This window comes from Callithrix jacchus, chromosome 11, assembly GCF_049354715.1.
Source record: "Callithrix jacchus isolate 240 chromosome 11, calJac240_pri, whole genome shotgun sequence".
NCBI lineage: Eukaryota > Metazoa > Chordata > Mammalia > Primates > Cebidae > Callithrix > Callithrix jacchus.
This window is the reverse complement of record NC_133512.1, coordinates 15,010,562-15,028,882: the sequence shown is the minus strand read 5'-3', so window position 1 is coordinate 15,028,882 and position 18,321 is coordinate 15,010,562. Positions and strand designations below refer to the sequence as shown.

The 18,321-nt window shown below is 48.7% G+C and overlaps 1 protein-coding gene across 27 annotated transcripts in view; it reads left to right on the top strand.

Annotated features, from left to right (window-relative positions):
• TNS3 (tensin 3) overlaps positions 1-18,321 on the top strand; it is a 314,051-nt gene that overhangs the window by 107,638 nt on the left and 188,092 nt on the right. For 24 of the 27 annotated variants that reach the window (XM_078342392.1, XM_078342401.1, XM_078342395.1 and 21 more), the window contains one exon: positions 769-807. The exons of the other annotated variants lie outside the window; for them this stretch is intronic. In XM_078342392.1, the coding sequence (XP_078198518.1) occupies positions 769-807 (39 nt within the window). The remainder of the gene's footprint in view (positions 1-768; positions 808-18,321) is intronic. 27 annotated transcript variants of the gene reach the window in all.

Sequence of the window (18,321 nt, the reverse complement as noted above, 5' to 3'; positions counted from 1 at the left end):
AGAAAAAGTGATCCCTGGCCAGGCGTGGTAGCTCATTCCTGTAATCCCAGCACTTTGAGAGGCTGAGGTGGGCAGATCACCTGAGGTCAGAAGTTTGAGACCAGCCTGACCAACGTGAGGAAACCCCGTCTCTACTAAAAATGCAATAATTAGCCGGGCGTGGTGGCGCATGCCTGTATCCCAGCTACTCGGGAGGTTGAGGCAGGAGAATCACTTGAACCTGGGAGGCAGAGGTTGCAGTGAGCCGAGATTGTGCCATTGCCCTCCAGCCTGGGCAACAAGAGCTAAACTCCATCTTAAAAAAAAAAAGGAAAGAAAAAATGGCCCCATGTGGAAGAGAATACATGCACGCCCCAGATGAGGATGGGAGGAGTGGGGGCTTGGAGACCACCAGACAGAGCCTTCTGCCTCCTTCTCTGGGCCCCACTCCCAAGCTCGGACCGACTCAGAAGTTTCCATACTTGAGGCCTACCAGCTCTTTGTCAAAGTAGAGGCTCCGTTTCGTATCTATGAGTGATTTGCATTTTTTTTGTGGGGGAGGCCCCATGGTTTCCATGACATTAGCAAAAAGGACAGGGACTTTCCAAAAGTAAACAAAACCCGGGACTCTCTTAACTCCAGGTCTCCTCAGTCTTGACCTGCTACAGCTTTGTGGTCAGGAGCGAGGTTAGAGACCCTTTCATTCAGCCTTGGGGAGCCAGGCTTGATTATTATGCTAATATTTTCTGGAAAATCCGTTTGCTTATCTGTTTCTTCTCTCTTTGAAAGGTGGTGATTCCCTGCTGTGTACAAGTCCATCTGGAACAGGTAAGCCCTTTGCATTTCTTTGGCGCCCTTGTTCCATCCTGTGGGACTAAGTCTCTTTCTTGAAGCTGCGCCCTCTTTGGAGATTTTTTGGCTTCCTCTAGGATCCATGCCCTCCCTTTGACCTGTAGCTTTCATTCACAAGGCTCTCTCTGAGGACCTTTGACCATGCTGCACTGGCCATCTGCATGGCTTTTTAGAGAAGAGGATCCCCTGGCCTTTGCGGGAGCTGCCATTGTATCGATAATAGTTACCTTCGGGGCGAATCTCCCCGGCCTGAGTTTCCTTGGCTTTCAAGTGAAGACAGCACACGTCTGTTGTCTTAGTGATAAAAACGTGGACAGTGAGGGTGTTTGGGTCGCTTGGTGGCTGTGGACAGTGTGGTGCAGTGGTTTGTTGACTGACATCCAGCTCTGACAAATACTGGGTTTGTGTGTTCAAATCAGATTGCAGGTAAACATAAGCATTTTCCCTTTGGCCTATTAGGCAAATTTAAATTGCTGTCTGCTTTTCAAATGCAGCTCCTTGGAAGGTTGTGGTAGCTCCTGATGTTTTCGTTGCCTCCACCGTTTGGAGCTGAGGGGGTGGAGCCTTGTTTCTCAGGGCTTATTAGCAGCTTACAAGATACCTGAAGGGTTCACTGTGCCTAGACAGTAGGACATGGCACCCTCTTCTCTCCCTGCAAATCAGAAGTGACTCCCTGGGAGGCAAACCGGAACGTGCCTCTTGCTGCTGGGGAAGTGTGTGCAGGTCCCGGCCTCCCCGGTGCGGGAGGGAAACAGGTGCTCCCTGTGGTTCTTCCTGGGCGTCCATCAGGGTTGTTCTCCGGACTTCTCAAATAGGACGGGGCTTCCTGCCCTTGGCTCCCCACAGCTTCACCATACACAGAATCTGGGTGTTCTGCCAGGGATTAGGCAGTCTTTCTGGGCCGTGATCCTGGTGGCCTCTAGACGTGGAACTTGCTCCGTCTTGTGGTCAGTAGAACATCTTCCCCCAGGCTCGGCCAGCGGCACCCATGTGGCAGCATCCCTGCTCTGATGAAGTCAAGTTCTGATCCTGGCTCCAGTGGCTGGGCCCTGCCCTTGCCCTCTGCCCACCTTAGTCTCGGTTTTCCTCCTTTACCCATTGGGCATGGGGGTGGCTCTCTAACCTCATGACTTGAGTGGCTGGGCCCTGCCCTCGCCCCCTGCCCACCGGAGCCTCAGTTTTCTCCTTTACACTGTGGCCATAGGGGTGCTCTCTAACCTGACTGTGGATGAAATGAGAGAAGAGGGACTACGGGGTCAAGCCTGTCACAGATGTCTTACCACAGGCGGGTGCCCTTATTATGCTCCCTTTAATGCTGTCACATGGTGTGTCTCTTTGCTTCTGGAATAGCAAAGTATGCATTTGAGGTCATAGGAAGGTTAAAAAATCTCACTCGGAAACTTAAAATGTTCACAAACTATGAAAAACATGTTGCAGCATCAGGAGCTGAGGCCATCCGGGGCTGGCGCCTGCCCGGGCCGTCCTTGCTGGCCCCAGCTGTGTACCCAGGCCTCACGTCCACGCTCTCTCCTTTCTTCTGCGTCACTCACTGCTGGGGGACAAGGTGGTGGGGTGTGCCTTGTACTCGCTCGGTTTTGACAGGCGGTGGTTTGTGACTGATTTCCTCAGGCTTATCACAGGCCCCAGGGAGCCAGGGGACAAGGCCCAGGTGGCCCGGAGCTGTGTGTCTGTCCTGAGGCCCTGGCTGAAGTCTGTTTTCCCAGTGGCAGCTGAGACTCTCCCACCTCGCAGACAGTCCCTGGCCATCAGATTTTTTGGTGAGCCCTGGACATCAGTGCCACCAGAGGGCTAAAGCCGTGTGCTGTGTCTAAAGACACGGGTTGCAGGGCTGTCAACAGCTGGGACAGGCCAGAACCCCAAGGGCCCATGCTGGCTGTTTAGATGTTGTCACTGTGCCTGCTGGAGCCCAGGGTCCCAGAGAGAAGTCTTCAGTCTCCTGGATCGCAGCACTCCACCTGCATCAGGACACGCCTCCCTGTCACCTCTTCACAGGTGTGGTTGCTAAGAGATCTGGTGCTACTAGCCCAGCCTGGCTCCTGCCCATTCCCCCTGCTGCTCTGTGTGTGTGTATATATTATGTATGTAATTGTTGTATATATACAAATACATACACACATGCTTTGCGTGTAGTTGTATATATATGAATACACATGCATATTATGCATGTAATTGCTGTAGGCATAAGAACTCATACACGCACATTATACATGTAATTATATATGCGAATGAATATGTACACATCAGACACATGTCAACACATGAACACATACAGGTGCTATGCAAGTGTTGAGTATGTGAGTTTATATGTATGTGAGGTTTGTAGTCTTTACATGTGAGTATATATGTCATGTAATTGTTTATATGAATGTTTGTATGTGTATATTATGAAATAAATGTTATATTGTGGATACATGCATCTCGTATATAATTGTTATATGTATATGAATGTTGTTTGTTGGTTTTGAATGTAATTGCTACATATCTCAGTGTATATACATGTGGATAATGTAAATTGTTACCTGTGTGTGAATATATGGATGTGAGTCTATTATGTATGTGAGTTTATATATCTGTGAATATATGTATATATTATTTCCCTGAGATGAACATGGATGAGTCCACTCTGTACTAAGCTCTCTGTGGCCTTTTCAAATTTCCTTAACCATTTGGCCTCCAGGTGTGGTTGGTTCCTGGACCAGAAGCCTCAACATTGGCTGGGGACCTATTAGAAATGCACATTCTGAGGCCCCAGCCCAGAGCTACAGGGACTGGTGCTTTAACAAAGCCTCCAGCAAGGTTGATGAGCTGAAGTGTGGGAATCCTGGCTGTGAGCCGGAGCTGGGGCAGGAATCAGCCTGTGGGTATGCAGTCGGGGGTGGTCTTGGCGATGCGTGCTGTTCTGGTTGCTCTCCCTGTGTTGTGGCATGGGGTCATGAGATGGCCTTTGATGCCAAGACACCCAGCCTCCTCACATCTTTGTTTTGCATGGAGCTTAAACATGCTGTCTTCCTCCTGGCGTGGAGGAGTAAACTGAAGGGTGAATGTGCAGCTCAGCCCAGCCTGAGCACCCTTCTGTCTCCCTGCTGGGTGACCTGGTAGAAGCCAACCCTCCTGTTTAGCGGAGCTTGGGTGGGAGGGTTTCCACCTGCACAGTGCGGCTTCTCAGGGCAGAAAGCAGAGAATATTGCTTTTCTTTCTTGACCCTGTCTGGGCTGAGAGCCTTCTGGCACTGTGATCCTTGGCATTTTGGATGGGCATGGAACTGCTTTTAGATAATACTGACATCCCCGATATCACCTGGGAAGTCACTGTGCCTTGTGCGACCTGGCCAGGTCACCTGATAGCTGTTTCTGGTGTTCTCTTTGTTACCATTCATTGAGTACCTATTCTGTCTCAGATGCTCTGCCCTCCCTCACCTGCTGGAGCTCAGAAAACTCAGGAAACTCCCGTGTCACTCAGACACTAATAGGCTTCTGTGCTCTGGGGTGTCAGCACCGCTGCATGCACCTCTGTGACCTGCCCTCAGACCTGACTGCCCTTCTGCTCTGTCCTGTGCTGGAGGCCCCTCCCGTACCTGGAGTTCACCTGGCATCTGTACCCACCCTCAACCCCTGCCTTTGCTCTGCAGCTAACCTGAAGGCCATGACCCCTTTGGAGAGGTTCTAGAATAGCTTCACCCCAGCATGTTTTATATTGAGGTGACCTGCCAGGTCTTTCAAAATTCCTGGAGTTGTGCTGGCTGGGGGTGTGGTTATTTTTAAACCCTTGGGCCTCATTCCCTGGTGGGGCAGGAAGAAGGTGGTGATGAGCCTTGCCAGCTGTACTTGCTGACATCCCATGACATAACTGTAAGAGTGTCTGTCACCTTAATGACAATACACTGTGTGAGGGTCCTTTGTCTGCAGGCCTAGGGTGCCTTTGTGGCCACCGGGCATTTAAGACACAGTGAGGAAGGAACTTTTTCTGTGTATGTGGTGCATTGAACCTGTGGCTATTTTCCTGTGATGTTGTTTTCCTGGTAGCAGAATCTTCTATTTATTGCAGCACCCTGCGAAAGTGGGATGTGAGGTTAGATTAATTCATGGACCCAAAAGCGGCACACAATGTTGTTGAGAAAGGAGCTGGGAAGCAACCTCTCTTTGTGAATGTTAACTTAGCAATGTTACATGGAGACAGGGTCAGAGCTTCTTGGGAGCCAGTGTAGAAAGGAAACCAGGCCAGCCGCAGTGGCTCATGCCTGTAATCCCAGCACTTTGGGAGTCGAAGGCGGGCGGATCACGAGGTCAGGAGTTTGAGACCAGCTTGACCAACATGATGAAATCCCATTTCTACTAAAAATACAAAAATTAGCCTGGTGTGGTGGCGTGCGCCTGTAATTCCAGCTACTTGGGAGGCTGAGGCACGAGAATCACTTAAACCCAGGTGTCGGAGGTTGCAGTGAGCCAAGATCACGCCATTGCACTACAGCCTGGGTAACATAGCAAAACTCCATCGCAAAAAAAAAACCCCACGATTTTCCGGGTGCGGTGGCTCACGCCTGTAATCCCAGCACTTTGGGAGGCTGAGGTGGGCAGATCATGAGGTCAAGAGATTGAGACCATCCTGGCCAACATGGTGAAACCCCGTCTCTACTAAAAATTAAAAAAAAAAATTAGCCTGGCGTGGTGGCATGCACACACCTGTGGTCCCAGCTACTCAGGAGGCTGAGGCGGAAGAATTGCTTGAACCCAGGAGGCGGAGGTTGCAGTGAGCCGACTGTGCCACTGCACTCCAGCCTGGCAACAGAGCAAGGCTCTGTCTCAAAAAAAAAAAAAAAAAAAAAAAAAGAAAGAAAACCCACAATTACTGGCATGTGCCTTTCTAGAAGGTGGGAAGAAACAAGAATCAGCAGAGAAAACATGCTATGCGGAGAACTATGGAGGGTGTAGACACGAAGGATTAGGGGATGTGCCCCCTGTCTATGGGTCAAGTGGAATGATGATTTTAGAGGGATGTCAGAGGGAAGCTATTGCAGCATAGCCTCATTGGGACCTCTGGCTTTTAGAACTATAAAGGGACCATTGGTGTCTTTCTCACCTGCTTACATCACCTTCTATTTGCTGTGGTCTGCTGGCTCATAGAGAGGATGCCTCCCCATTGTTCAGATAACCACTGTCCCTTGGGCTGGGAGAGGTGGCTGGGCTCCTCACAGGGGAGTCACAGCCTGTGGTCCAGCTGCTCTGTAGCTCTACATGTATGTGTACACACATGTGCTCACACATGCACACAAGCACACAAGCACAGAAAATAATAGTAGATGTGAGCATGGACTAGCGTTGGGTTGAGTCCCATCCAGGCTATGACCTAGTGAGCCGTGTGGCCTTGAATGGAGTTATTTCACTTTTCTGGGCTCCGCTTTCCTCTTCTGTTAAATGAGGATGCCAGCAGCTTCCTCTTGGGGTCACTGTCAGGATGGAATGAAATAACATGCTTGGATCTTCGGTGTTAGTGTGACACAGGGAAAACACGTGCTGTGTCAGGAGGGGCCTGGTTCATTGTTCCATGAAGGTAAGCTGGCAGCTCTGTTCTTCTGGTGCCCTTTGCTGTGTGCCGTGCATTGTTGATCTGGCTTTACCACCATCTGACGGAGAGAACCAGTCTGATGAGTTCCAGAGCGTGTCCCCTGCTTCCTGAGGCTGAGGGCACCGACATCAGACGCTTACAGTAGATGAGTACTGTGATCCCACATTTGCAGACTTGGAGGCACCACTAGGGTCAGAACAGGGGGTGTATGTGAGTCTGTCCTTGGTAGCTGCAGGTTTGCAGGATATTTTCACAGCACCACAGCCTAACCGTGGTTTGAATGGTGGCCCCACAGCTTTTGATTGAAGTTCAAGGGCAGAGTGTCCTTGTTGTTGTCCACCCTGTCTTTACCTTCATACATTTTGCCAGCCACTGATTCATACCAGCAGGTGCCCTCAGGTGTGGGGCAGTCTTCACTAGGAAACCCTGAGGCCATGTGTGAGACCCACTTTCCCGCCCAGCCTCTTGGGCAGCCCACAGCAGGCCTGTGTCCAGGGAGGGCGGGGCCTGGCCTGCCCCAGGGAAGTGTGCCGCCTGTTTACAGAAGGGTCACTGTCCTTGAAGGAGGCTGGTGTCCCCGCCTTCTGGTGGCCGCCTCCGGTGTGGGAGGGTTCAGGGCAGTGCCTGATCCAGCTCCAGGCAGGTCCCGAGCCCTCGCCAGCTTCTGCACTCATGCTGGGATTGTTCTAGCTTGGCCTTGGCCATTGTGGTCTGTGCCCCGAAGAAGGGCTGGGTAAGAATAGTGGCTGAGTCATCAGGGTGGTGCTTCTCCTGGTTCACCTAACCCGAGGCCAGCAGGCTGGTTCCCCCCAGGGTGCCCGCAGGACTCACATTTCAGCCTGAGGCTGGAGCTCGCCCTCCACCTTTGCATGGCTGTGTGTGCAGGGTGCGTGTGTCTGTGGTGTGTGTGAGGTGTTTTGTGTGTACGTTGTGTTTGTGTGTTTCGTGATGCATGGTGTATGTTGTATATGAGGTTTGTGTGGTGTGTGAGGTTTCCTGTGTGTTGTTTGTGAGGTATTGTGTGTGTCGTGTATTGTGTGTGAGGTGTGTGTTGTATGTTGCATGTGTTGTGTATGAGGTGTTTTGAGTGTGTGTTGTGTGTTTTGTGTGAGGTGTTATGTGTGTTGTGTGTTGTGCAAGGTGTTTTGTATGTGTGTGAGGTGTGTCTTATCGTGTGTGTTGCATGTGAGGTGTGTGTGTTGTGCTGAAGTGTGGTGTGTTACAATGTGTCTGAGGTGTGTGTGCATGCATGTCTGGTGTGTGTTGTGTATATGTGTAAGGTTTTGTGTGTCTTGCGGTGTGTGTAGTGTGTATGTGTTGTGAAGTGTGTATGTGTTGTGTGTGAAGTGTTTCGTGTGTGTTGTGTGAGGTGTTTTGTGTGTGTTGTGTGAGGTGTATGCGCTGTGTGTGTTTATATGTTGTGTGTGAGGTGTTTTAGGTATGTGATGTCTGTTGGTGCAAGGTGTTTTGTGTCTTGCGGTGTGTGTAGTGTGTATGTGTTGTGAAGTGTGTATGTGTTGTGTGTGAAGTGTTTTGTGTGTGTTGTGTGAGGTGTTATGTGTGTGTTGTGTGAGGTGTATGTGCTGTGTGTGTTTATATGTTGTGCGTGAGGTGTTTTGTGTATGTGATGTCTGTTGTGTGCGAGGTGTTTTGTGTGTGCTGTGTTGTGTGAGGTGTTTTTTTTTGTGTTTGTGTGTGTGTATGTGTGTGCGCGCGTGCACGTGAACGCGTTTATCAAGACCTTGCTTAGTATGCTTTGCTTGAACTCAGAAAGCCAGACAGAGGAAGTGACCAGAGCAGCAAGACCAACACAAGAACAGGACAGACGTGACTGTCAAGAAGTCTGTGTAGGTCACGTGCTGCCATCCCTGCGTCTGTCCCAGTGGCCGTGATGGAGTCTCTGGAAGCTATTGGATTCTTTCAGAAAGCATGCTGACCAAATGGATGATGAGGAGCTTCAGATACATGAAATCACTGTAATGGTCTCCATTTTATTTTACTGAAAGTTTAAGCAAATTTCAAACAAAACACCCAAGCTTCCCGCCTGCAAACTACTGGGTGGGGGGCTTAGTGAGTAGAGCACAGAGCATCCAGTGGTCTGGGACAGTGGATCCAGGTGACCTCTGTGGGTCTGTCCCGCCGGCCCCAGCCTGCAGTGGTCTCTGCCTGCGTGTTGTCACAGAAGGCTTCACACAAGTCTCCTGGTATGCGTTTCTTGTCCTCATGGTCCATATGTCAAGGTATTTGATTGGACAGCAGTTCTTTCCTGCTTAGAGATTGTTTCCACCACTGTGGTAAACTTCAGAAACACAGACACAGATACACCACAGCAGAGTCTTAGCCGAAGATCACCGCCATGTCTGGATCCACTGCTGCCCCCGTTAGATTCCGTGTGTCTCATTAGGAGTCTCCATGCAAACATATTTGACCAGGGTCACAGTGGAATTGAGTTCTGTTAGGTCAATGGAGACATGCAAATGTCCTTGCTCCCTAATCTCTCTGATCTCCAGGAAGCAGAGAGAAAAGTTTAAAGGATCCTGTTGGGTCAGCGTCCAGGTGTTCCATTTGGTTAAAAGAGCCAAACTCAAGATCTGTGTCTTTGACAAAGGTCAGGTGAGACCGAGAAACAAAAATATAAACTGCTACTGCATTCCCCAGATCTCACCTTGACACTCAGTCACTGTAGAGTGGTGTTTAGTTAGCCTGTGCGCATGGCATTCGGGCATTGGCGGGGCGCAGGGGAGGATTCCTGTTGGATGGGGACACATGGGGGTGATGGTTGTGGATGCTGAGCAGTCGGGTGAGAGGAGGGCTGCGTGGGTGATCACAGACTGGGAGGGCTGGATGCCTGTGAGTTCGTTCAGCAGAAGGTGGGGCGGGGCCAGCACTGTGAGCCCATCTCCTTCTTACCCAGTGATACTCTGAAGGGTGCATCGTTGTTGGGAATGAGCTTCAGCCCCATTTCTCAGATGCTGCGTCCTGAACAGCAACAGGTTAGTGTCCTGCCTCATCACTCCCCGTGGCCTCAGCACTGGGAGGGTGTGGATGTGGTGCAGGCTGGTTCTCTGTTGCTTTGTAGCAAGTGCAGACCAGCAGGAGTGTCTGGAATTTACTCTGTGGGAGAGAGTAGGACATGCTGAAGATGTGCTGAGATGTGGGCTGGGGCTCCCTGTTCCCACAGCTCACCTGCACCGTCTGGTTCAGATGCCTCCAGCCCCTAGAGAGTGGCTTAGGCAGGCTGGGCATAGTGATGCCAGGTAGGATTACACCTGTAATCCTAGCACTTTGGGAGGCCGAGGTGGGCAGATCACAAGGCCAAGAGATTGAGACCATCCTGGCCAACACAGTGAAATCCCGCCTCTACTAAAAATACAAAAATTACTTGGGCGTGGTGGTGCACGCCTGTAGTCCCGGTTACTTGGGAGGCTGAGGCAGAAGAATGGCTTGAATCTGACAGGTGGAGGTTGCAGTGAGCCGAGATCGCACCACTATTCTCTAGCCTGGCAACAGATCGAGACTCTGTCTCAAAAAAAAAACAACAACAACAAAAAAAACTAGGAGTGGCTTAGGTGAATCAACTGTAAGGCCTGTGTAGGGGACTTCCAGGGAGCAAGTTTAGGGCCACAGTCCTGGACTGCGCTCAGATTTCTGTGCATTTCATCCCTTTGAAGCTTTCTCCCCATTTCCCTGTGCACATACCTTTCTCTTGCTGGGCACACACAGTGAGCACCAGTGAAGAAGGGCAAGCCAATGGGCTCCTTACCCAGTGACACTCATATGTAGCCTTACAGGTAAGGAAATGATGTGCCATGAGAAGAATATTTGACTTGGAGCACACAGTGGGGCGTCCCTCCTTCTCACGGACCCCAGAGGACCATCTGTAGGGGAGTATGGAAAATTCATGTCCACCTGAAACCCCTGATTATGACCTTATTCGAATGATGATGGAGATGAGGCCGTGCTGGATTAGAGTGGGCCTGAGTTCCATGACTGGGTTCTCGTGAGAAGAGGAGGAGATGGCCAGGTGTGGTGGCTCATGCCTGTAATCGCAGCACTTTGGGAGGCCAAGGTGGGTGGATGACGAGGTCAGAAGTTCCAGACCAGCCTGACCAACATGGTAAAACCCTGTCTCTACTAAAAATACAAAAAATAGCCAGGCATGGTGGTGCATGCCTGTAATCCCAGCTACTAGCGAGGCTGAGGCAGGAGAATCGCTTGAACCTGGGAGGCGGAGGTTGCAGTGAGCTGAGATCCCGCCATTGCACTCCAGCCTGAGCAACAAGAGCGAAACTCCATCTCAAACAAACAACAAAAAAAACAAGACGTGGACACAGGGAGAAAGCCGTGTGATGACAGAGGAAGCAGCAGCAGGCTTTTGTCTGTGAGCCAAGGATGCCCACCAACTGTGGCAGCCTGAGAAGGTGGAAGAGGCAGGGACAGATCCTCCCCAGGGCTCTCAGAGGGAACACAGCCATGCTGCCGCCTTGGTTTCAGACCTCCAGCCCCTGGATCTTCGAGAGAGCATACTGCCGTGTTTGAAGCTACTCACTTTGTGGTACTTTACAGCAGCCTTGGGAAATTAATATGATGGGGTGCCTCTTTCATATTGCGTAGTTGTTCCTCAGGCATTTCTGGAACTCCTTTTTGGCGCATGTGGCTCCATCCTTGTCTGGGTGGAGAGATGGGCCACAGAGCTGTCACCCAGAGGTCACCCAAGATGGAGGCGGCTCCTGGGCAAGGCTGGCTGAGGCCCCTTTTCCAAACTGCCACATCCTGCCCAGATGCAACAGACTTTGAGAACGGGCAGAGAAACAGAAGATGTTAGTGGGATTTGTTTAAAAGAGGAGCTTCTGGTGATAAACTGTCATTCAAATTGGGTATGATTATGAGGTTTCCATCACCCCAGGACTCTTAAAGGGAAAGTCTGCAGGGCCTGCTGGTGCCCTGGAGCTGCCTGCAGGGTTCAGGCCCTAAGTCACTGTGAACCCAGGTTGGAAGGGAAGACCCTCTTCCATTCCATCCTGGGCGACTCCGTGGGTGAGTGGGAACTTTCAGAACTCCGGTCAGTTCCCAGAGACAGAGATGGCGAGATGGTTACCAGGATGGGCCCTGCCCTTCCCGCCCAGCCTGTTTCCAGCTGCTTCCTGCAGCATTTGCACAATTGCCTGGTAAGGCCATCATGACCCTGTGGGCACAGACTTCTGGGACAGAGGCCTGTGGGTTGTGGCACCCTGACCCTCACCCCATCTCTCCACAGGCTGCTAAACTTTGATCCATACTTTTACTTTGATTTCACCATCTCCTCCCACACCTAAAATAACATCCAGGCCTTTGGCTATTTCCAAAGACTTTCTGGGAATGTCGCCTCCGTGAGGATGCTTCCCGGCAGCCTTGGCCTTCCCTTCAGGTGACTTCTCATCTGCAGCCAGGAGCCCGCAGGGCTCAGTTCACTGACCTGCTGAGAAAGAGGGAAAACCTTCAACACATTAAAAAAAAAAAACACCCCTCAATTTGAGCCTCACACAGGCAGGCGCGCTCCCTTTGTAGCTGGAATTTGAAAGTGGTGGGTTGGATACTGTTCCTGAAGCTATTGTCCTGCCTCTGCAGGTGGAGGGAATTGTGAACAGTCAACAGCAGGGAACATATTAACCCTGGTGTCAGCTTACATCCACCCAGGAGCACAAAGCCTTGGCTAATGATTAAAAACCCACCCCGGCCTGGAGGCCTGAGCTGCAGGTGTGTGGCTCACAGGCACTGATTCCCACCAGCCCTGACCATTACCTGTGCCTCTGGTTCAGGGTTGCTGCGTTTCTCTGTGCCGGGGACTCTGCTCCTAAAGTGACAGATGGGTCGGGTCAGGGCTGGACACTCCAAAGGCACCTTCCACTGAAATATTGACCTGTGGTCCCTGGACTTAACTGTAAGCAATGTTTTGAATGAATGAATGTCACCAAGTCTGATGGCTGGACGTCTGCAATGGACAAGAAAGATCAGGTTGAGTGGGATTTCTTTTTTTTATGGCACAGATTCTAAAGCAGTCATATATTTTACTGACTTAAGATTTAAAAAAATTTCAGCTTCTATTCTAGATATAGAGTATAAATGTGTAGGATTGTTACCGAGGTGTATTGGACCCAGGTAAGGAGCATAGTACCCACTAGGTAGTTTTTCAACTTGCGTCCCTCTCTGACTCTCCCTGCACGGGCAGTCCCCAGTGTTTGCTGTTCCCATGTTTATGTCCATGTGTACTCAGTGTTGATCTCCCATGTTCCCATGTGAGAACATGTGGTGTTTGGTTTTCTGTTCCCATGTTAATTTGTTTAGGATTATGGCATTCGTGTCCATCCATGTTGCTTCGAAGGACGTGATTTCATTCTTTTTTATGGCTTTGTAGTATTCCGTGGTGTATATGTACCACATTTTTTTGTTTTTTTTGAGACAGAGTTTTGCTCTGTTACCCAGGCTGGAGTGCAGTGGCATGATCTTGGCTTAACAATTTTCCTTCCTTAGCCTCCTGAGTAGCTAGGATTACAAGCGCCTCCCGTTACACACAGCTAATTTTTATATTTTTATTAGAGACAGAGTTTCACCATGTTGGCCAGACTGGTCTTAACTCCTGACCTCAGGTGATCTGTCTGCCTTGGCCTCCCAAAATGATGGGATTTTAGGCGTGAGCCACCTGGCCCAGTCTGTACCACATTTTCTTTATCCACTCCACCCTTAATGGCACTTAGGTTGATACTGTTTCTTTGCTATTGTGAATAGCATGGTGATGAACATATGACTGCATGTGTCTTTTTGGTACAATGATTTCTATTTCTTTGGGTGTATACCCAGTAAGGGGATTGCTGGGTTGAATTGCAGTTCTGTTTTAAGTTCTTTGAGAAATCTCCACACTGCTTTCCACAGTGGCTGAACTCACTCACTTTTCCACCAGCAGCATGTAAGATTCCATTTCTCTGCAGCCTAGACAGCATCTGTTTTTGTTTGACTTTTTAATGACAGCCATTCTGCCTGGTGTGAGATACTCAACCTTTGTTGGATGCATAGTTTGTGAATGTCTTCTCTCATTCTGTAGGATGTCTGTTTACTCTGTTCATAGTTTCTTTTGTTATGCAGAAGTCCTTCAGTTTAATTAGCTCCCATTTGTCTATTTTTGTTTTTGTTGCAATTACTTTTGAGGACTTGGCCATAAATTCTTTGCCAAGGCTGATGTTGATAAGGGTATTTCTTATGTTTTCTTCCAGGATTTTTATAGTTTGAGGTCTTAACATTTAAATCTGTGATTTATCTTGGGTTAGTTTTTATATGTGGTGAAAGGTAAGTGTCTAGTTTCATTCTTCTGCATATGGCTACCCAGTTGTCCCAAGGTGTGTTTTCCCCATTGCTTGTTTTCGTTGGCCTTGTCGAAGATCAGATGGTTGTAAGTGTGCAGCTTTATTTCTGAGTTTTCTATTCTGTTTAGTTGGCATATGTATCTGTTTTTGTACCAGTACCATACTGTTTTGGTTACAGTAGCCTTGTAGTATAGTTTGAAGTCAGATAATGTGTTGCTTTGTTGTTTTTGCTTAGGATTGCCTTGGCTATTTTGGCTCTTTTTTGGTTCCATATGAATTTCAAAATAATTTTCTAATTCTGTGAAGAATGATGTTGGTAGTTTGATAGGAATAGTATTGAATCTGTGAATTGCTTTGGGTGGTATGGCCATTTTAATGATATTGATTCTTCCAATTTATGAGCATGGGATGTTCTTCCATTTGTTTGCGTTTTCTCTGATTTCTTTTAGCAGTAGTCACGCATTTTAAATATGGAGGGGCCCTTGAAGACAGTGGTCATGTGTGATTGCCATGGGAAATAGCAGTAACTACTGAAGGGGAACATTAAATAATGATTTTTTTTTTTTTTTTGAAACAGAGTTTTGCTTTGTCACCCAGGCTGCAGTGCAGTGACATGATCTCGGTTTACTGCAACCTCTGCCTCCCAGGTTCAAGTGATTCTTGTGTGTCAGCCTCCCGAGTAGCTGGGATTGTATGTGTGCGCCACCATGCCTGGGTAATTTTTAGTAGAGATGGTGTTTTACTGTGTTGGCCAGGCTGGTCATTAACTCCTGACCTCAAGTGATCTGCCTGTCTCAGCCTCCCAAAGTGCTGATTTTTAAAAAATGTCAACAGTTGGAGAGAAGTTGGCATGTGATGAGGAGGCATTGCAGATTCCAGGTCAGGAGAGGCATCAGATTGGCCCAGTATTTACATAACCTGAATGTGTTTTACCTGCAAAAGGGATACTCATCTAGAAAACCACATGCAGCAACATCCCCAGCCTGCATTCACTTGGCCTACAGTGAGCACCCCGTGGGAGGAGCTGGCTTGGCCCAGGAACCGGGGCCTAGGGTCGGGCCCCTCCCATTACACGTGGCCTTCTCTCTAACCTGTTTTCTTCTCTTCAAATGTGGGGGTTGCTTGGCGATGAATCTGGTCTCCTGTGGCTCAGTAGTCCTTGTTTAGACAAGTAGGTGCCGAGGCGGTTTCCTCAGGTTACTGAAGGCATCTTGAGCTTTTTGGGCAGAAACTTCACTCATGCTGTGTGTTGCTGGGGGCCCAAGTCTGGGTGTCAGCCTGCTAGCAGCAGGGCAGCTGTGCCCTCAAGATCCGAAGCTTCGTGGCCTCCTGGTCCTCATAGCTGCTGAGAAAATTGTCTCATTCTCCTGGTGCATTTATAACAGGTTTGCATAAAATGTGCACTTTCCTGAGAGTATTAGGAAACAATTTTTGTTTTAAAAAAAAAAAAGTCCTTGCCAGAAACCTTATCATATTTGGAGGCTCAATTGTAAAGAAAGATAAGGAGAATCATGTTTAATTGCGTGCATATTTTCTACTTTAGTGGAAAGCTTTCTCCACTTAACTAATACTTCATTTCCCAGCATGATGACTGCCAGCACTCTGTACCTTGTCCCCTCTGGTCCTTAGGCCCTGGGGTAGCCCATGGCTTGTCTTTCCAGAAATAATGGAATTTGAAGAGAACTTGGGTCTTGGAAGATGAGGGGCTTCAGAGGGGCAGGCTGTGCTTGCATCCAGGTTGTAATAGCTGTTAGCTTTGTACTTTGGACACAGATGTAATTTTCTAATGTACACATCAGACTTTAAAAAGTACTTTTTACAACATCACCACCACCGTCACAGCCACAGCACTCCTAGTTACCTTGGGGGGACGCTTGGGAAATTTGGTAAATAAAGAGAAGCAATGGAGCATTTAACCTTTGGGAACTGCTCCCCTGAGTTTCCAAATAAAGAAAGAGGGAAAGTTTTATTGAGAGAGGAATTCCAGCTAATAAACCTTGAAAATGTGATAGGGTTAACATGGTGCCTTTTCTAAACCCCTAATAAATGACTGACTCTAGGCTGTGGTCCTCTGTAACCTCCACTATCACAAAAGAGGAGTTAGACCACTGGTCATAGGGTCGTAAGCCTTCTCTCAGGAAGTACTTTGTACCCCCCAGCCAAGTTCTCACCAGAATCAAACCCAGCCTCAGAGCCATTTGCAATCGACAGGAAGTCCAGGGGCCAGGACATCTGTGAAGCCATACCACAGGGCTCAGCAAAATTCAGAGCAGAGGGAATTCTACTGGGTAGAAACAACCCCAGCCTTTTTCAATAAACTGCAAAAAGAGGAGAAAGAAAAAGGAACTGGGCTGGGCACCGTGACTCACGCCTGTAATCCCAGCACTTTGGGAGGCTGAGGCCGGCAGATCTTTTGAGGTCAGGAGTTAGAGACCAGCCTGGCCAACGTGGTGAAACCCATCTCTACTAAAAACACCAAAATTAACCAGTCGTGGTGGTGGGCGCCTGTAATCTCAACTACTTGGGAAGCTGAGGAGGAGAATCGCTTGAACCTGGGAGGCGGAGGTTGCGGTAAGCCGAGATTGCACCACTGTACTCCAGTCTGCGCGGCAGAGTGAGACTCCGTCTCAAAAATAAAAAAAAGAAGAAAGAAAAAAGAAACAGGAACTGAAGTGACATAGTAAATAAACATTGTAAGACTTTATTCATATCCCAATTCAAACTGTAACTTAGGCTGTAAAACAGAACCAAAAAAACCCAAAACACTTGGGACAGACAGAGAAATCTGAACATGAATTAGATATTTTATGGAATTATCCTTCACAATACTGGTAGTTTGGTATGTTTTAAAATGTTTTTGACTTTTAAAGATATGTACTGAGACATTTATGAATGAAGTGATGTGATGTCTAGGGTTAGCTTTAAAATGACACAGTTGGGGGGTGTCGGTGTAGCGATGCAGTTCATCTGGGGACAAGTTGGTGACTGGAAACCAAGTGATGGGACCTGGGGCTCCCATCCATGTGTCTCTACTTCAGAGGGGTATTGTGCAGGGTGCAGATGATGTGTTCAGGCCGACTAGTTATTATTTTTAATCAAACGACACACCATCGTTTCTCAAGCCACTGTCCTTTCCCGCTCTTGCACAGCTATTTTCCGTGACATAATGGCTTAAGACTTGCCCACAAGTCCCAGTGCTGTTGGCAACTGGGGGATAGCTCCTCAGCAGTGCTACAGTGTGTCTTATTTCATGAAATGTTTCACTGAAAACCCACTGAGTTTGTCAACACATGGCACAGAGTTCATAGGCTGCTTGCTAAAATAGCAACATTTGCTTCATAAAGCCTTTAAAGAAATCATTCTGAGTAAAGGGTTGTTTCACACTAGCCAGGTGCATTATTACTTCCCCCCCCCCCCCCGGGGAAATCATACAACTCTCTCAAGGGAGATCAGCCTTGATAGGACTTATGCATGGAAGGAAATAGGTTCAAGGCGCAGGCAGTCAGTGAGCACAGATTGTGACACGATAGAGTGGAGCAGTTTGGAAAAGTAGGAGAGTTAAACATGGACTGGGACTTGTGCGAAGTCCTGAGCTCCCCATCATTGCTGCCATTTAAATAGAGGCTGAAGTTTTGTTGCGGTGTTCATTCTTAGGGTGATTGGGAGACTGAGTGCAAATGACTGCAGAGGGTGTGGTAATGAAGTCCGTGTTGTACATTGTGACAAGGTTGTTAGTATAAACCACACTGATGCACAAATATTTTGGGTCAGTGGATCTCGGAGTGTCATCTAAGACCAGCAGCATCAGTATAAACCTGGGAACTTAGAAATACAAACTCTTGGCCAGGTGCAGTGACTCACGCCTGTCATCCCAACACTTTGGGAGGTCTAGGCAGGCAAATCACCTGAGGTCGGGAGTTCGAGACCAGCCTGACCAACATGGTGAAACCCCCTCTCTACTAAAAATACAAAATTAGCCAGGCGTGGTGGCGGGCACCTGTAATCCCAGCTACTCTGGAGGCTGAGGCAGGAGAATCGCTTGAACCCGGGAGGTGGAGGTTGCAGTGATCTGAGATCTCACCATTGCACTCCAGCCTGGGCAACAAGAGTGAAACTCCATCTCAAAAAAACTGAAGGAAAGAAATACAAACTCTTTGTCCCCACTCAGACCTGTTGAATCAGAAATTCTGGCTTAGGGTGCCAAAATCTCTTTCCTAATGTACTGGTTCTGATGCAAGCTGAAGTTTGTTCAGCCAGTTCTAGGTGAGGACTTGCTGAGGTGGGGCTGCCGCCTGGGGCCACCTGGAACAATCCTGGGGGTGCTGAGGGTGCTGGGGGCATGGGGTTACTGAGACTTGGCAGCCTGTGGGGTTTGGGTGACCTGATGTTTCTGATTTCCTTCCACCCGAGAAACTCATTCCCTATGCCTTTCTCCTTTCAGTCCTGGGCAGATGACTACCGGCTTCTCTGGTACCTGCTCCAGAAAATATTCTAATGCCAGTTTCCTCAATGCATTTGCCTAGAAAATGCTTTAAGCTTCTCAGTGCAAGGCATTGCCAGATCAATAGAG